The following is a 20687-nucleotide window of genomic DNA, read 5'->3' as shown; positions in this document are numbered from 1 at the left end:
CACAGTGTAACACCAAAGCCACATTTGCCCTGAAGATTAACAAGAGAGCATTGGATTTTAAAGTCATCTCAGATGACTGGAGACAAAGTCTTGGTCCTTCCATGTAGGGTGTTAAAACTGAGACTTCCAGTTAAACTGGGATCCTTGAAAGGTTGCCTCAGCATGGATTTCAGGGATCAGGAGGATCTCCCCTAATAACTCATTACTAAAGTCCTGCCAACTAATAGGTGTAGGGTTTGACTGCACACTTCAGATATGATCCAAGAAACTCCAAGTCAAAATAATTAATTTCAAGTGTTCCTGGCTGGTAAGGCCACCAGCACAGAAGCAAACATAATATCCTCTCCAGAAGGACAAACGACTAGTAAAAGAGCTAACACTGCCTATATGCCAAGTACTAATAAAAGACACATATTTTGACATCTCTGAAACTGGAACGTGTCTTAAAAGTGACAGCCTATCAAATTTAACTCTGATCAACTTCTCTCATTTTATGTAATCACTTTCTAATATTTTAGTGCTATCTTTTAATCCCCCAAATTAAACACTGTCATTACTATCTGTATTCTCATCAGCTCATAACCTGGCCCTGACATTTACTATCTATGGGACTTTATACAAATCACTTAGTCTGTAACTCAATTTTCTTTTTATTTTTTTGCAGCTGGCCGATTTGGGGATCTGAACACATGACCTTGGTGTTATAAGGCCAACTCTAACCAACTGAGCTAACTTGCCAGCCTCAATTTTCTTACCTGAAAAATCAAGATGATAATGTACCTAATACACAGGGCTGTTGTGAGTTAATAAACTGTATTTCATCTAATCTAATCTGAGGGGCCATCAACTGTAAAATTCATTGTTGTTTTTGAACCAGTAAGAGTGAAGAAATTTTACCAATTAGAAAAAAAAATATTTTCTGGGGCCAGCCCGTGGCTCACTCGGGAGAGTGCGGTGCTGATAACACCAAGGCCCCGGGTTCGGATCCCATATAGGGATGGCCGGTTGGCTCATTGGGTGAGCGTGGTGCTGACAACACCAAGTCAAGGGTTAAGATCCCCTTACCATTCATCTTTTAAAAAAAAATAAAGAAAGAAAGAAAGAAAGAAAAAAAAATATTTTCTTCCTAATTCCTTGAAAGAGTTGTGAGCTACTTTATTCCATTGAATTGAACTGTTTTTAAAACAGGAAAGTTTGTTAGAAAGTGTTTCAAAGTGATTTTTGTGGGTATTTGTAACCATTACTCTCAAAACAGAATTTATAGGGTCTTTTGCATAAACGTGGAAAAAAAGATAAATCTCAGTACAATTTTTGTAAGACGCATTTTGGCTGCTTCATTCCAGTAAAATGAACTGCTTTCAGGACTGCGAACTCTGTCAGCAAGTTTTTCACATGGTTTTAATGGGTATTCCTATCCGTATTGTTAAAAGCTCAATTAACATGGACTTTTACATACAGATAAAATAAAAATCAATCTCTGCAGGATTTCTGGGGAAAAAAAGTTGCCAATTAAAGTTTAATTAACTTTACTGCTTGAAAGGAGAAAATATTAAGCTTTAAGTATCAATATTTAAATATTGAGAACTATTAAAAAGATATAAAATATAAAATTATACACACATACATAACATAACATTTAGGTAAGTAGAAGGGGAAAATACAATAATTCATTCAATCCAAAAGAGAAAAAAAGAAAAACAGCACTGAAAAAGCAGAACAGAAAATACAAAATAAGATGGAAAATAAATGTCCAAATACATAACAATACATGTAAAAGAACATATTCTTCAATTAAAAGACAAATGTTAGGCTGGCCAGTTAGCTCAGTTGGTTAGAGTGCAGCCTTGAAACACAAAGTTCATGGGTTCAGAACCCCATGCCGGCCAGCTACCAAGAGAGAAAACAAAAAAAAGAATCACAAAAGACAAATGTGAGATTGGATTTTAATGCCAGTTATATACTATATATAGAAAACATGAAATTAAAAGGATACAAAAGATATAATAAAAACAACTTAATGCAGAAGAAAAATACAGACTAACACAAAGAGTATTAAGGATTAAATAAAAGTTAACTACATATAGAAGTATTTAATTAATTGAAGAATACAACAATTCTGAACTTGAGTGCACCTCATAACATAGCCATTAAGTACAAAAAGCAAATGTCCAAATAACTATAAAATTCAAGGAGCAAATCTACCATCCCACTGGGAGTTTTAGAAATTTAATTAGTATGACCACATAGTTCAAAACACATAAACATACCCTTGTTCCCCATCTGCTCAGCTCCCTCCCCCCAAAAAAGATAACCACTAGTTTCTTGTGCATATTTTCAATGTTTCTATTCTAAAACTAACAAATACATGTGTATACAATTACCCCCCCCTTTTCTTTTTTGCACAAGTAGCACCACACCATAATACACAATCATACACCTTGATTTCTTCATTTAATAATATATCTTTTGCAATCTTTCCCTGTACAGAAAGCATTCTCATTCATTTTAGTGTTTTTAGTAGTATTCCATTGTATGGATATACCATTTAACAAGTCTGAGACACCTGGATTATTTTTCTACTTTGAACAAATTCTGCAGTTATAAACATCATTTCATGCAAAATAAAACTTTAGGATAAATTCCTAACAATGGAATTGGTAGATCAAGAATATACACATTTGTAATTTTGACAAATACTGCCAAATACTCTCCACAATACCTGCAGTGAATGTATAAGACTGCCTGTTTCTCAAAGGCCTCATAATAATAGCATGCTATTAAGCATTTCATTTTGGATTTTGGGGCCAATCTGAAAAGTGAAAAAGGAGTATCTAAGTGTAGAACTGATGTAGCATTTCTCTTATGAGAAAGCTACTTAAGAATCATTTCTATTTACTTTTCTGTGGAAAGACTTCATACTCTTTGACTACCTTTCTATTGGGTTGTTTGGTTTTTTGTCAATTTCTAGGGACTCTCACATGGAATATTTACAAAGACTGACCGTAAACTTGCTTCTAAAGCAAATCTGAACAAACACCAGAGAGTCAATCACATACAGACCATGTTCTAACCACAATCCAACTGAGTTGCATTTAAGGGAAGGAAAAAAAAACAACTTTGAAACTTAAAAAGAACATTTTTAAATAATGCATAAGCCAAATAAAAGACTTTGACAGAAATAAAGAATATTTAAAACTGCACAAAAATGCACCAAATATCTCTTCTTCTACCCCTGCATGTATATTAGAACCTTTAAAGTTCATTTCTTTGGGGCCGGCCTGGTGGCGCACTGCTACAGTGCCCCGCTTGGGAGCATGGCAGCGCTCCCGCTGAGGGTTCGGATCCCACATACAGACCGGTTCCTGCTCACTGGCTGAGTGAGGTGCGGGCGTGACACCAAAGGTTGCGATCCCGTTGCCGGTCCCGGTCCGGTACGGGCACGACACTGAGGGTTGCGATCCGTTGCCGGACACGAAAAAGACAAAAAAAAAAAAGTTCATTTCTTCTTTTTTCGCTGAGGGTTGCGATCCGTTGCCGGACACGAAAAAAGACAAAAAGGAAAAAAAAAAAATTGGGCTGGCTGGTTAGTTCAATTTGTTAGAGGATGAGTAACACCAAGGTCAAGTGTTCAATCCCTGTACCAGCCAGCTACCAAAAGAAAAAAAAACTTTTTTTTACTGACTGACTTTATAATGTAACTTAACACAAAGAGAGTAAAGGGGAAAAGTTAATGTTCATCTCAATAGATGTACAAAAAGTATTTATAAAATTTGGAGTGGTGTGGGGAGCCAATTGGTTAGCTCAGTTGGTTAGAACATGGTACTGATAACACAGAGTACAGGGTTTGATCCCTGTACTGGCCAGCAGAACCCCACAAAAAAGAGCCTTCTAAAAATTGCTTACACCTCGGGGCCCCACCTGATGCTCCTGGGACCAGACCCTATCCCACCCCCCCACCCCTGCCCACAACCAGGCATACCACCAGCACCTCAGGGCCCGCCCGGGACCCCAGGGTATGGAGGTGGAGACCAGACCCCCCACACACAACCAGGTACACCACAAGCACCAACGAGCATGCCAAAAACATCATCTCCATGTGGGTGGCCCACTACAGACACCACAGTAACCACGGCTGCTGTGAAAGTGGCTAGATGTCACAACTACCTCGCAGACGGTCCGCCAGCCACTGGAGTGCATTGACACAAGGAGAGTCACCAGCAGAGACCAAAGAAAAGAAGAGGATGTCTCTCTCCACAAAGCCCATTCCAGAATGAAAGAAGAAGCATCTGCTCTATGATAATATTTGGAGACCTGAACACACCTCTCAGCATTGGACAGATCATCTAGGCAACAAATCAACAGAGTAACCATTACTCTTTCAAAGGGAGAGAAGAAATCTTGGGCTAAGGGGGTGGGGGGGCAGATAGGGAGAGACTGGACAAGGGGCATAAATAATAAGTAAAATTTGTAACAATATACATACTAGTAATGTTGATTTCATCAATATATGTCAACATTGAATCCCAAAAATATGTATAATCAATTATGATTCAATAAAAAAATTTTAATTTAATTTTTTTAAAAAAAGTGCTTACAAAATCCAATACCTATTTATGATTTTTTCAAAAAACTCTTAATATTCTAGAAATAGAAGAAAACTTCCTTAATTTATTATTAAAAGATCAAAACCCTAGAGGAGGAGCTGACAAATTTTCACTATAAAGGGCCATACTGTCTCTGTCACAACTATTCAAATATGCTGTCATAGCATAAAAACAGCCATGGGCTATATGGAAATGAATGAGCATGGCTGTGTTCCAATAAAATTTTATTTACAATAACAGGCCTTGGGCCGGATTTCAATCCCTACCGCAAAGCAATAACCATACTTAATGATGAACTGCTCAAAGCATTCCCTTTGAAATTAGAAAGAAGATAAGATACCAGCTATCACTACCTCTATTCTACATTATACTAGCAATACTAGACAGAAAATTAAGATAAGAAATTTAAAAATATACAAGGATTATAAATGATTGGTTATAGCCAAAAAAAATTCAAGAGAATCTATTGACAAATTAAAATAAAAGAATTCAACTAAGTTGCTAGATATAAGACCACTATATAAAAGTCAACTGCATTTCTATATGCAAGCAACTAATAAGTAAAAATGCAATTAAAAATACCATTTATAGTAGCAATAAAAACCATAATGTACTTAGGATTAAATAAGTCTAACAAAAGATGTGCATGATTTTTATGGAGAAAACAAAGTTTACTGAAAATCTTTAAAAAGATTAATGAAGTGAAATACTACATTCATGGGTAGGGAGACTATGTCAAAAAGATATCATCTGCCCCCAAATTAATCTATAAACTCAATACAAGTCTAACCAAAATCAAAACATAATTTTGTTTGGAGCTTAACAAGATATTATTAAAATTTATATGAAAAAACAAATAACCAAATATAGTCAAAACAACTTTAAAGAAGAACAGGGATGAATGGACTTCCCATCTCATATCCTCACTTATAATTTTTAACAGCTTTATTGAGGTATAATTCACATGCCGTACAATTCACCCATTTGAAGTGTGTAATTCAATGGTTTTTAGTGTATTTATAGAATTGTGTAACCACTGCCACAATCAATTTTAGAATATTTTAATCACCTCAAAAAGAAACCCCACATGCCATTATCCCCCAATACTCCCAACTCCCCCTCTAATTCCAAGGCAACCACTAATCTACATTCTGGCTTTACAGATCTGCCTATTTTGGATATGTCATATAAATGGAATCATATACAGTTTTTTTGCCTAATGTTTTCAAAGTTCACCCATGTTGTAGACAACTTACTTTTAAAGTCATTAAGATAGTGTAATACTGGCAAAGCAGCCAAAACAGACCAAAGGAACAGGATTAATAAGCCCAGATTCATACCCACACAGATAGAGAAATTGCTATGTAAATGGTATTGACACTGAAAACCAGTGGACAACAGATGAACTGACTATTCAATAAGCAGTCTATGTGACAGTTGTTTATCCGTGTGGGGAAAAAAGCACAGAATAATGGTATTTCTATGTCACATCATACACTAGTAATATCAAGTTTAGCTAAATTAAAGACCTAAATAAGAGAAGCAAAACCTTACCAAGACAGTATTTCATGACCTCAAGGCAGAGGATTTCATATACAAAAACTAAAAACAGTAATCCATAAAGAGAAATTGACAAATCTGATAAATTAAAATGAGCTTCTGTTCATCAAAAGACACCAAAAACAGAATGAAACGATACATCACAGTTAGGGAGAAGCTATTCGCAATGTATGTAACAGACCAAGAAATTAACTCCAGATATATAAGCAATTTCTAAATCAAAAGAAAAAGATAAACAATCCAATAGGGCACTCCAAAAAAGGAACATCCAATTCACAGGAAAGGAAAACTAAAAAGAAATTAAAATGCTCAATTTGCTACTAATTAGGGAAATGTGAATTAAAGCCACCATGAGATACAACTACCACAGAATTAGCAAAAAGTTTAAAAGTCTGACCATAACAAACGTTGGCAAGAATATGAAATAAAGAGATTCTCATCTGCTAAAGAGGGGGTAAACCTGGAAGAGTAATTTGGTATTAGCTATTAAGCTGAAGATGTTCTTTCCCTACCAACCAGTATTAGCTCTTCAAGGTATATATATACTTCAAAGGAATTCGCCCATGTACTCAAGGAAATTTGCACACTAATGATAAGAACAACCTTGTTTATAATTGCAAAGATCTAGACACAACTTAAATGTCCAGTAACATTGATGACCATTGAAAATGATTTAGAGCTACATGCATCAATTGAGAAAGCTCACAAAGAATGCTGGGCAAAAAAGCAATTCACAGAAAACTATTCACATATAAAAAATTTTAAGGGCATGCAAAACAAAATTTTATTTATACTAATACACATATAATAAACGTTTTTAAAATACATGGAAATGATAAACACCAAATCCAAGATAATGATTACCTCTGGGAGATAGGCACAATATGTGGTTGTGGAGGACTACCGAGGGGTTTCAAATTTTGGGGTAAAATTTTATTTGTTCATCTGGGTGCTAGATAGATGGGATTTATTTACATTACTCTCTCTAATTTGGGGGTATCTGCAGCATTTCAAAATTATTTAAGTACAATTGAGCAAATAGTTCCAAGTTATTTTAGAAAAAAGGTTTTGTCTAATAAAAATTTTATAGAAGTTATTCTTAACTGGGCAAAATCAAGAATTTCCATAATATTTTACCTAGAATAGTAAATAAAATAAGGTAAAAATCTGAGTTACAACTTCATAAATAATCATTTCTAAAAGCACTACAACAAACACATCCCTGAAATAATTGTTTTCAGGAAGAACAGTTTATAAACAACAAAATGTGTGCTACAAGAAATATGTAACTCATGCCAGTGGTTCATTATTTCCAGACTGTAAGTAAATTTAAGTAGGCATAGTAAAGAGCTACTACAGCTATAACATTCTGAAATAAAATGGTAGATCCATTTCAAAATTATTTTTTAAGTTATAGCAAATGTTTTCTTCCTCCTTAAGTTATTCTTTTGGTTCATGTACAGATATTTTCTAAACCAATTCTTCTGCTGTGACAATTTAAGCCCTCATCCCAAGTTTGTCTCTATTCATTTTCTGCCAATCTCAAACAGTAAAGAACAGAACTGCTCCAGGACCTGGAAGTTGGCACCAACACTAAAGAATTTTCAACACTGCCCTTTCTCACTTGTGGGAAGGAGGGAGGGAGTGCAGTGGATCTTAAGCATCTACCCAGAGCTGCTGCTTTTATACATGTGGTATGCTTCTCTCTGAACCCGCAGCTATACCACTACTGTACTTACCACCTCCAGCAAACACAAACTGTGACTAATTTTTAATATCAATTTCTATGCAGTAAAGAGTACTTATAAAATTCAAATCCTAACAACTAGGAAAAAGGTGTACTCTCCTACATTGTGACTAAACATTACCTCAAACAGGTAAGCCCCTTTACTTACATATGAATTTTGAATTAAACCTAGAAGGCATATCACCTCTGAAGCTCTAAAAGCAGTGTTTAACAATTTTTTTCAAAGCCATACTTATAAATATAAATATCTCCTTCCTACAGTTAACAATGCCCAAATATAAACTATTATAATATTGAAAATGTTTTTATTCAAACCACACAGCTTTCCCGGATTCTGATATCTGCCCTAGTTGAGAACTGCTGTATTCAAGATAAAAAATTTATTAACAACTTTCAAAAATAGCATATTTCTAGATGCTTTCAAGGAGCTATAACTATATATGATGGAAAATATAAATGGGAGATAATATAAAATTAATCCACTTACATATATAACATGTTCGTATCCAAGTCAATGCAAACAACATCTTGTGGTGGGTCATGAAGATCAAAATACCTTGAGTCAACTCCAACTATAAATGGTAAAGGTGCACTAAGCACTGCAGCCAGTGAAAGAGGACAAAGGGGAATATATGGGCATTGCCACTGAAATGGAAAGATCATCTGGGAAAAAAGTTTTTAAAAAATTAACCAAATTTTAAATTTACAATGAAAATTATATAATTAACTAATATTACTGAAAAGGGATCATTGAAAAGCACTTAAGTCTAGTTTTTTTTTTTTTTACCTTAAACTTCATTCCACAACTAAATAAATATAAAATATTACTAAGCAATTCTATGAACCAATATGATTAAAATTTTCAAGCATGACAATGATCACTAGCATAATAAAAATGCTTACAGCTCTTAGCATGTTAATTCTTCTAATATCTATCTATACAAAACCCACATTCTCATTCTACAGAAAGAGTAAAGCAGAAAAATAAAATTGCCCCAAAAATCATAAAACAAACATGATCTTTAACTCTTACACATTTCATGTACCTATTAATTTTCAAAATAACCTCTGAGTAAAATCCAATAAGAGCACCAAGGATTGAGAAAAACTAAGGATTCTCCTGGAAATTGTAATAATCAACTGAAAATCTCAACAAAAAAATTTCCTAACTGCTCAAATAAACATATAAAATGATTCGACTTCAGTGACGCCTGACAAAGCTTATATAGTCACTATAAAGCACTCAAGAACCTTTGCCAGTTTTCTTTTACAAAGCTCTACCTTAATTCTATCATGTGTACTTTAAAAAAAAAAGTTTTTGATAAGTTTAAAAAAATGAATAAAATTTTAAAAATTATTCACTGATATTAAAATTTTATTCACGGATGATAAATTTTTTCCTCTGCTATAAAATCCTCACTATTTTTCAAGGTCTAGTTCAATTTTCACCCTTATCCATCATCATTTATCCCCCAAAAATGCCTGCAGCACTTATAACCTCTGCCAGTTATTACAGACGGGTATTCCGGATTTGACTTTGTCTTCAATCATTTATAAGTATTTACTTAACAAATATTTGAGGATTTATTATGTGCAAGCACTATAAACAAAACAAAGATCCCTGCCCTCATGAGGTTTATAGTCTAGGATAAGAGTCAGTGAACTTTTTCTATAAAAGACAGTAAATATTTTAGGCCTTATTGAGCCATATTGTCTGTCACAACTACTTAATTCTAACATAGTGCATGAAAGCAGTCATAGGCAAAATGTAAATAAATGGCTTATATGTAAGAAAACTATTTACAAAAACGGATGGCAGGCAGGATTCGGCCATAGTTTGCCAACACCTGGTCTAGCAGGAAGAGATAGAAAATAAAAGACATAATAAATAAAATATATACTTTGTCAGGAAGTGATAAGTGCTATGGAGAAAAAGGAAAATTAGAGCAAAGTGAAGGGGATTAGAGTTCAGAGCAGGAGAGAGGGAAAGCGGGTTGTACTACGACAAACTGGATAGGCATCATTAAGAAAGTGACCACTGAGCTGAAATTTGAAGAAGGTGAGGGATTTAGCCAAGGAGAACTCTAGGAGAAGAGTGTTTCAAAGAGAAGGAATAGCTAGGGCAAAGGCCTTAAGGCATGGAAACTGCCTAATATGCTCCAAGGGTACCAAGGAAGCCAGTGTGGCTGGAGCAGAGTGAGCAAGAGGGGGAGCAGTAGAAAATGAAATCTAATTACTGAGGGGCAGTCAAGCAGGACCTTGAAAGGACTTCAGATCTCCTAGAATGCAAACAGACTATCTTCTGTTCAACAAAAGGAATGTTGCACCTGCCAACTATCTACGAAACCTTAGAACAAAACAAGATGACAGCAAAATATGACACCTTTCTCTTCACCCCTGACTTTTGCAACCCAACAAAAAATAGGGTCATTTTTTAAAAAGCACGTCTGAGTTTCAACAATTTTTGCTATAGGTGTCAATTAATTCTTTGATAGTTTTTGATATTCAAACCACTCTCCTTTTGAAGCATTTTATGCTATCACCATTCATTTCAAGTTTCTCTTCTTCAAATGGTAACTTGCTTAACTACCAAATCCTGATTTATCAATGGACTTGAATGTAATTCAAACAGTTCTCCAACATCAGTTACATAAAACTCATAAATCTTGCATTTTTCATAAAATTACCAATTCCATGTTGCATTTTTCCACCTGTTCTTGCACTGTATTGCTAAAATCAATCAAAACACTGGACCACAAAGATTCTGACAACGGGGCATGGATAAATACTAATGTTTTAGGAAGAAATACTTGGGTAGAAACTTCCTAAAACTGGCTAGTTCATTAACAAATATTTCCAAATTACAACAACTTTTGCTTTCACATGTAACTGTGGAGACTTGGAAAAACAATACTTAATGAGGATCACCCCATAATACATCTCCTTCAATCTGGTTACTACTGGTTTCACTCCTAGCAGCATTTCTCTGACCAGATTAAGATCTTAGAGACATGCCCCATTTGTTGTTTTAACAAGTCTTTATTGAATAATAACTCTGTGCTAAATAACTGTAATAAGCGCTAAGAATAAGGGGGTAAACAAGAGACTAGGTCCTTACTTCCAAGAAACTTACATTCTTAAAACAGGGTAGGGAAGAGAGAGTCAACTATTTTAAATTAAACAACTAATAGGAGACAGGGTTAGAGAAATGGAATATCCAAAGTTCTATATTATGGCCTGTAAAGCCCTACATGATCAGACTTCTAAGTGCAATAAGAAGCCATCAAAAGGTTTTAAAAGGGGGAGGACTTGATTTTATTTATGCTTTACACAAGAGCTAAGCATTTGCATATTAACCTCATTTCACAATCACTTAGAATTTCCTATGTACTACTGGCTCACAATGATTAAAAGCTAAAATGGCTGGCCAGTTAGCTCAGTTGGTTAAAACATGATGCTGATAACACCAAGGCCAAGGGTTCAATTCCTATACCGGTCAGCCGCCAAAAAAAAGTTAAAATGGGGAGAAATTAACCATGTAATTCATTTGCATAATTTCAGAGCAGCTGAAATTGTCAAGAGCTTCTCATTTAATATAATCAGCTTCATTCACAAGTTTTACTATCATGTAATCATATAGTTTCTACTCTCGACAGAACTATAAAATATGAAAAATTAGAAATTGACATTTTTCCTCAAATAGAAATCATCTTTGTTTTCTTTATACTTCCTATTTCTTTTTGCCACACAATTATATTTATGTTAAACTTTTACTGGATCGATACTTTTCAAGTTGCTTTCTTTGAAGAAAATTTCCCTTTAAAGTAAAAATTCTACCATAATTTTGTACTAAAAGGAAAACTGTATACTTACGGCTACCACGGCTTCAGCTACCCCTGTCAACACAGCTGGCCTAAGAGAATGAAGCAGAATCTTGCTCTCAAGTAAAACAAAGAGCAGCAGAGTTGCACAATTCTCAGGACCCAGATTCATTAGCAAGGTGCTAAAGTTTGCTCCACTAGTAAAAAAAGAAAAAAAAGAGATGCTTGTGAACTATTTCACAAAAACATGTTAAGATTTGCTTATTAAATTATTTCCTAAGTATGAATAGATTGAGACTCTAGTTGTTAATGTCAAGTTTTGACTCATGAAAAGTAGTTAATTTAATGAGACAGTATAAAGGGGTGATTTAAACTCACCCTTTGGTAACAAACAGGGATGTCAGGAAAGATTGTGAAGCACAACCACATGGAGCTGAACTCAAAAGAATGGAGATAGGGGTGGGAGAAGGGGAGTGGGAAACAACATATGCAAAGGCCCTGAGGCAAGAAAAAGCTATTGTCATCTTCAAGAAATTCAAGTAAATCTATTGTGACTAAAGCATAACAGAAAGGGGATGAAAACAGCAAGACATTAAGCTGAAATTGAAATGACACAATTATATTTCCATTCTCACATGGACACACTGGTTACAGTGTGGATAAAGAAGTGAAGGAAGAATAAGAGTACAAATTAAGAGATTAACAACAGAAGTAGTTCAGTAAGAAATCATGCTAGCCTAGACTAACGATGCCAATAAAGAGAAGCAAATAGATTCAAGACATTTAGAAGGCTAAAATAAGGCTGGCCCGTGGCTCACTCGGGAGAGTGTGGTGCTGATAACGCCAAGGCCACAGGTTCGGATCCTATATAGGGATGGCCGGTTTGCTCACTGGCTGAGCGTGGTGCTGACAACACCAAGCCAAGGGTTGAGATTCCCTTACGGTCATCTTTTTTAAAAAAAAAAAAAAAAAAAAAAGAAGGCTAAAATAATTCACCTTGAATTTTGCTTACGAACTGGATATGGGAAGGAGAGAAAAAAGAAAAAGGGAAGTATTCCCTATTTCCAATCTTGCAACTCTCTTAATTGTACCCATTTTTAAAATAGTCCCACCATCCATCCAGGCATCAAAGTTAGAAACATTAAGGCTATTCTTAACCTAGTTTGAAAAATAACACAACTTTATTATCCTAACTCCCATTTAAAGCATTCTGTACCAAGTGAATACGTATATCATTTTAAATACCATTAATTACCTTAGTGGTAAAGGTGTAGAAACTGGCTGTGATAATATTAGTGCATCGTGGACTGACAGCTTAAAAAAAAAAAAAAAGATAAATCAACCAAACCAATTCTGAAATCTAAATATTTAGATAAAGGGTAAAATGGAAGATAGTCTAATATGCACACAGACATACTTTTTGAAACATACTTTTTGTAAAATGATAGCTGTTTTTACTCAGACATATTGTATTAGTTCTTTTTAATAAAATAATTAATTTGACTGAATTTTGATTCAGTTGACTGGTTAAATACAGTTATTTGAAAATTATGAAATAGCTGCTTTTTAAAAGCCTCAAATTTATTTACCCAACAGACTGGTAAGGACATGACAGTTGCTTGGTATATATTAATACTTGCTGAACTGAAATACATTCAAGACCAACAATATCTGACAATCCTACCATATATAATGTTAATAATGTCTTAGAAAAATTTTTTAAATAGTTTGCTTCTATAGACCTGTGCTACTCAAAATGCTAATATGCAAACTATTACAATCCAGAAGAGATAGTATATAAATGCATAACAAAACATTTAGCAACTTCTATGATGATATGATCTCGCAATACATCCAAGCATGCAATCTGTGGAATCATGTCTATGAATGGCGGGTAGATCTGTACATGTCTATACTGATCCCACATGGTAAGCTAGATATGTCACAAGCTATATACCAACCTAGGTCTGCCACTTATTGGAAATAAAAAAGAAACTGGTCCTTTAGCACAGAGAGTTTGAAAAGTGCTATTATAAACTGTTTCAGTTTCCCTCTCCAACCATAGCTCATTTCATATTTAATATTTATTAATCAGTCTGATATTAAGAACATACCCATAACATAATTCTGGGTTTCATGTAATTAAAATTAGCTACATAAAGGCCATGCATGGACGATGATAATAATATCATGAACCAAGGATTATAATTATTCCAATTCTGTACACCCGGGATCCAAATACTGGTAAGAAAGGATGTCAGTAAAGCTACAAAATACAGGAAATCTAAGGACTTTATAAATGCATATTGCTCTACTTCAAACCCAAAGGCTCATAGAATCCACTCTGCAATAACTGGAATGAACATACGCAGAGTTCTCCCCAAATATACTCTCTTTTGATTACCTGTACAAGGATTCTTGGTCTTTGTGGTGAAGGAAAAGGGATATTTTGCATAAAATGTGAAATGTGCCTAGAAAAAAATTTGAAATAAAGGTCATAATTACTTTTCTAGAATGCTTCACAGATTTTAACAATTCTTAAATATCACTATATATCATCCCAGATAAAGACAAGGCCAGTTATCTAAAACTTAAGCTAAATAAATAAATTTGCATAGTATAAATAAATGTACTCATGCCCACTAAACTTCTGAAATGTACAATAGATTTCCTTATTTAAAGTATATATTAATATCTCCTATTATCACCAGAAAAATCAAAATAATACAAAAATAGTTTCTGTGAAAGTTAATTTTTATAGCCCTGGTTATCAGTGCTAGTACAGGGAGCAACTAACTGTGATATAATGAATTAACATTAATATAGAATTTAATGTCAGATTTACTACTATCACTGTGGGCAAACCACGTGTCCATTCTACTTCCCCACCTATAAATAATACTTCTTAAATCTCTCCAAAGTTTTGAGCTCTTAGAAGCCACTGAAATGCAGGGTATCATTTCAATTGAGAAAAAATTGATCACATACAATGATTTTATTTTCACAAACTATTCATAGAAACTTAATTTTTGAAAAGTTGCTAACATGCCACTAACACATTCAATTTTATTAACATTAAATTTTATTTCAAAAAATTTTTAATTAATCTGACAGCTGAAAGTTAAATTTTGAACTATGAGCCATTGAATTAGTATTTCAGGAATACAACATTAAAGTTGAAACCATATTTGTGATGAGTTTAGGCATAGTACTTTACTACTTTTAAAGTTGATTTTTGAGCTGCATTATGTAAAATCCTTCAGGTATTTACTCCCATCTTATCCACTAAACTAGTATATTTCACTGATATTCCTTTTGCTATAATGTGAAATTTTTGAAATTGTAAGAAAAATCTACGTTCACACGTACTATAGTACACTATACAAAGTTCATGACATGTCCTGGTTTGTTAGCAGGGTATATAAATTATATACAGTCATGCGCTGTATAACTACATTTCGGTCAACAACAGACTGTATATATAACAGTGGTCCTGTAAAATTGCAACAGAGCTAAAAAAAATTCCTATCACCTATTGACATAGTAGCTGTTGTAATGTCCTAGTACAACACATTACTCACATGTTTGTGGTGATGTTGGTGTAAACAGACCTACCTACTGTGTCATATGAAAGTACAGCACACACAATTATGCAGAATACATAATTCTAGATAATGATAATCAACAACTATGTAACTGGTTTATGTATTGATTATACTATACTTTTTATCATTATTTTAGAGTATATTCCTTCCACTTATAAAAAAAAAAGTTAACTATAACACAGCTGTAGGCAGGTGCTTCAGAAGGTATTCCAGAAGAAAGCATTATTATCATAGGACATGACAGCTCCATGTGTGTTACTGCCTCTGAAGATCCTCCAGTGGGACAAGATGAGGGTGTGGAAGACAGTGTTACTGACGATCCTGACTCCATGTAGGCCTACGCTAATGTGTTTGTGTCTCGGTTTTTAACAAAAAAGTTTAAAAATTAAAAATAAAAAAAAGCTTACAGGATAAGGATATAAAGAAAATCTTTTTGTATGACTGTACAATGTGTTTGTGCTTTAAGCTAAGTGTGTTACAAGAGTCAAAAAACTAAAAAATTAAAAAGTATATAAGGTAATAAAATTACAGTAAGCTAAGGTTAATTTATTATTGAAGAAAAAAAATTTTAATAAATTTAGTGTAGCCTAAGTGTACAGAGTTTATAAAGTCTACAGCAGTGTACAATAACGTAGTAGGCCTTCAAATTCACTCAGCACTCACTGACTCACGCAGAGCAATTTCCAGTCCTGCAAGCTCCATCTCTGATATGTGCTCTATACAAGTGTACTATCTATCTTTTATACCCTATTTTTACTGTATCTTTTCTATGTTTAGATATGTTTAGATACACAAATACTTACCATTATGTATACAATTGCCTATAGTATTCAGTACAGTAACATGCCGTACCGGTTTGTAGCCTAGGAGCAAGCAATAGGCTATACCATATAGCCTCAGTATGTAGTAGGCTATACCACCCAGGTCTGTGTAAGTACACTTTATGATGTTCATACAATGATGAAATTGCCTAATGACACATTTCTCAGAAAACATTCCCTTTGTTAAGCAATGTATAACTGTACTGTAATAAACAGAAGTCAATGTATCACTGGAAATCAGAAAAGATGGTTTAAAAAAGACAGAGTGGCTCTATTTGTATTTTTCTTGCTTATAAAAGATTTCCATAACAAAGGGAATACAAATCAAAGGGAAAACATGAAGAAATCTGTCAATGCTAAAACCAATACCTCACTTTTAATATCAATTTAATATCACCCTTATTAATTTCTATATCAGTTTAGAGATGTTTTATAGTTAGAACCTGGTATGGCCACTTGTATGGGGGGAAGGTGTGTTCATGTCTGTGTATCAATAACTATTTTTCTTTTGGTTATTAGAGGATGAATAAGAAGAAGAACACATACAATACAATTTATATGCACTACATTCTCAGCTGAATTCTCAAAAGATTATTATTTGGCCATCTGTACCACCACTCCTCAATCTTAAGTTCACAGTCAATGAATCAGATGAAGGAGGGAGGAAGGAAAAAGTAGGGTGACTGACTGTGACTCTCTCCCTTTCAACTTTGCTGCTAAAAGTCAGATAAACAATAAAATGTATATTTGTACATTCAGTTTTTCGACCAGACATCTCTCTAATCATTATACATACTTTTCGATGGGAAGAGGATGTGGTCCAGACACAGAAAGTTTGTAGATAAACATAAGAAATTTTCTAAAAGCTTCAAAAAAAGGCCAGTGTGAGAGTAAACAAATGCATTTGTTTGAATTGATGGATTTGGAGACCATTTTTCTCTCCACAGGTGTCAAGAGGCCCAGCTGCATTAGCTGTTTCTCTGTTAGAAGTTCCCGAGAGTAAGGTTCATAAAACTGGATGGCAGCTCCATATACCTACAGAGTAATAGAATTCTAATATAAGATCCAAGTTTATTTTTAAAAATTAATCTTTTTCTCTGATTATACAAGAAATATTTGCTCAGAGTACATATTATATAGATAAATGAAAAGAAAAACCTCACCCAAAATTCTACTCCAGAGATAACCATATTTTTTTAATAAAATCAATCTAGATTTCTTTCACTGCAATTATGCACTCAACTATATATTATACAAAAATGGATGGTAAACTCTTGTAACTTGCTTTCCTTTTTAACCACACTGAAATTTTTTACCTAGCTCCTACACCTTAGAGAATGTACTCTAATGACCTCACTCAACTTGCACTTGTTTATTTTAGCCATTTTTAGGTGTATAATTCAACAGTATAAATTAAGTACCTTCACAATGTTGTGCAGCTATCACCACTATCCATTTCGAGAACTTTTTCATTACCTCAAACAGAAACTCTGTACCCCTTAAACAGTAACCTCCCAGGGCCGGCCCGTGGCACACTCGGGAGAGTGCAGTGCTGATAACACCAAGGCCATGGGTTTGGATCCTATATAGGAATGGCCAGTTAGCTCACTGGCTGAGCATGGTGCTGACAACACCAAGCCAAGGGTTAAGATCCCCTTACTCATCTTTTAAAAAAAAACAATAACCTCCCATTCCCCCACCCCCACCCCAGGTCCCTACTAACCTGTATTCCATTTTCTGTCTCTATGAGTTTGCCTGTTTTAGGTACCACCTATAAGTGGAATCATATAATATTCGTTCTTTAGTGTCTGGTTTACTTCACTTAGCATAATGTTTTCTAGGCTCACCCATGTTGCAGCATATATCTAAATTTCATTCCTTTTCAAGGCTGCATAATATTCCATCGCATGTATATACCACATTTTGTTTATCCATTCATCCATTGATGGACATTTGGGTTGTTTCCACCTTTTGGCTATTTTGAATAATGCTGCTATGAACTTTGGTATGTAAGTATCTGAGTCCTTGCTTTCAATTATTTTGGGTATAAGAAGATATTTCAAAAAGTCCATGGAAAGACTCATATTATCTTTTAATTCTATTTTTCCATGAACTTTCTGAAGTACCCTAGTATATCTAGGAGTGGAATTGCAGGATCATATGGAATCTATGTTTAACTTTTGGAGAAACTGCCAAACTGCTTTCCACAGTACTGGCACCATTTTACATTCCCATCAGCAATGTTCAAGGGTTCTAATTTCTCCACATCCTTGCCAATATTTATTTTCCGTTGTGATAGTGATATTGAACATCTCTTCATGAGCTTACTGGCCACTTATATGTCTTGTTTGGAAAAATGTCTACTCAAGTCCTTTGCTCATTTTTTAAGTGCATTGTTTAGTTTCTGTTACTGAGTTGTAGGAAGTCTTTATATATTCTGGATAAATACCTTACCACATATATGATTTACAAATATTTTCTCCCTTTCTATGGGTTGTCTTTTCACTCTTTGATAGTGTCCTATAAAGGATAAAAAGTTTTAATTTCGGTGAAGTCCAATTTATTTTTCCTTTTGTTACTTGTGTTTTTGGTGTCACATCTAAGAAATCACCACTAAATCCATCATAAATATTTTCCCTCTGATTTCTTCTAAGAGTTTTGTACTTTTTGCTCTTAAGTTTAGGTCTCTAATCCATTTTGAGTTGATTTTTGCATATGGTATAAGCTATGCCCATTTTTCAATTACATCTGAACTTTTTATCCCTTCAGTTTCTTTCAACTTATGAGTCCCATATGGCCTTATTTACCTTCTCCTCCTAGACCTTTTGGTCAAGTACCTTTAACCTATCAACACCTTTGCTCTTCTACATTAGGTATCTCTATTTTTTTCTACCTCTATCTACTACAACCTTGTAGTGGATTGAATCATTTCCCCCCAAAATTCACTGATGTTTGAATTGTGTCCCCCAAGTTTTATGTATTAGAAATTTGGCCCCCACTGTGACTGCTAAGAGGGTGGGAAATCCTATTATGGTAATTGAAAGGTGGAGCCTTGAAGAGGTGATTAGATTGTAGGACCATACAGCAGTGAATGGATTAAAAATGGTGGTAGAGGTGTGGTTCTTCTGAGGCCTTTAAAAGAGGAGAGTCTGTCTTGCTCTCTCTCACTCTCTCTACTCCACCATTTTGCAATGTGATACCCTGTCATCACTGAAGTCACCACCAAAGAAAGACTTTACCAGATGTGTTCCCTGGACTTTGGACTTCCTAGCCTCTGAAACTGTAAGCAATAAATTTTGTTTTCTATATAAATCACCCAGTTCTGTGTATTTTATTATAAGCAACAGAAATGGACTAATACAAATCTACATTCCATCTGCACTAAAACAATTCTAATCAAGGTTTCCAATGACTTCCTAACTGAAACACTTTCAGTGCTTAGCTTCTTTTGATCTCTCCATGACAAGATACAGCTGACACTCCTCTACCCTAAAACTCTCTACTCCTTTCATATCTTTGACAGCACAAATTTCTCTTTGTTCTCTTCTCTCTTTCCTACAGTAAATCCAATTCTGTTGCCCTTCTCTTAAATACTGGGATTCCCTAAGGTTCTAACTTCACACTTCTCTTCCAATTCTATTTGGAAAATTTCATTCTAGCATGGCTTTATCTGTGTAGTGGAATGAATTGTGTTCCCCCAAAATTCATTGGAGTTTGAATTGTATCCCCCACATTTCATGTTTTAGAAACTTAGCACCCCACTGTGACGGTTAAGAGGGTGGAAAATCCTATTATCATAATTGAAAGGTGGAGCCTCGAAGAGATGATTGGATTGTAGGACCATGCCTACTGAATGGATTAAAAATGGTGGTCAGGGGTGTGGTTCTGAGGGCTTTAAAAGAAGAGGAGAGGGCCAGCCCGTGGCTCACTCGGGAGAGTGCGGTGCTGATAACACCAAGGCCACGGGTTCGGATCCTATATACGGATGGCCGGTTTGCTCACTGGCTGAGCGTGGTGCTGACAACACCAAACCAAGGGTTACGATCCCCTTACCGGTTATCTTAAAAAAAAAAAAAAAAAGAAGAAGAAGAGGGGGAGAGTCTGTCTTGCTCTCTCTGCTTCCACCATCTGCAATATGAGACCCCTGGGTCACTGTTGCCAGCACTAGATGGACTTTGGACTTCCCGGCCTCAGAAACTGTAAGCAATAAAGTTTGTTTTCTTATAAATTACCCAGTTCCACGTATTTTGTTATAAGCAACACAAAATGGACTAACATAATCTGTAACCACTGTACTAACAAAACAAATCTTTACCAAATCTAGTTCTGTCTGACCTCTTCCCTGAACTCCAGGCTCATACTTCCAAATGACATCACCACCACCTGGATGTCCCATAGGCATCATAAATCAGTATTTTCAAAAATAAACTCATTATCTGCACACTTTTTCCAATGTTCCCAATCTCACTCAGTGACAATGCTACCCAATCCCCAAGCCAGAAATTTGGAAGACAGTCTCAATTCCATTT

The 20687-nt window shown here is 34.8% G+C and overlaps 1 protein-coding gene across 1 annotated transcript in view; it reads right to left on the bottom strand.

Annotated features, from left to right (window-relative positions):
* The window catches only part of DENND4C (DENN/MADD domain containing 4C), an 86476-nt gene that overhangs the window by 47212 nt on the left and 18577 nt on the right, over positions 1 to 20687 (bottom strand). Inside the window, exons 5-9 of the mRNA XM_008584765.1 lie at positions 16955 to 17193; positions 14137 to 14203; positions 12988 to 13046; positions 11785 to 11929; positions 8399 to 8574 (exon numbers count right to left, since the gene is read on the bottom strand). Of these exons, the coding sequence (XP_008582987.1) occupies positions 8399 to 8574; positions 11785 to 11929; positions 12988 to 13046; positions 14137 to 14203; positions 16955 to 17193 (686 nt within the window). The remainder of the gene's footprint in view (positions 1 to 8398; positions 8575 to 11784; positions 11930 to 12987; positions 13047 to 14136; positions 14204 to 16954; positions 17194 to 20687) is intronic.

This window comes from Galeopterus variegatus, unplaced genomic scaffold (assembly GCF_000696425.1).
Source record: "Galeopterus variegatus unplaced genomic scaffold, G_variegatus-3.0.2 Scaffold3367, whole genome shotgun sequence".
Classification (NCBI taxonomy): domain Eukaryota; kingdom Metazoa; phylum Chordata; class Mammalia; order Dermoptera; family Cynocephalidae; genus Galeopterus; species Galeopterus variegatus.
This window is presented reverse-complemented; position numbering and strand designations above follow the sequence as displayed.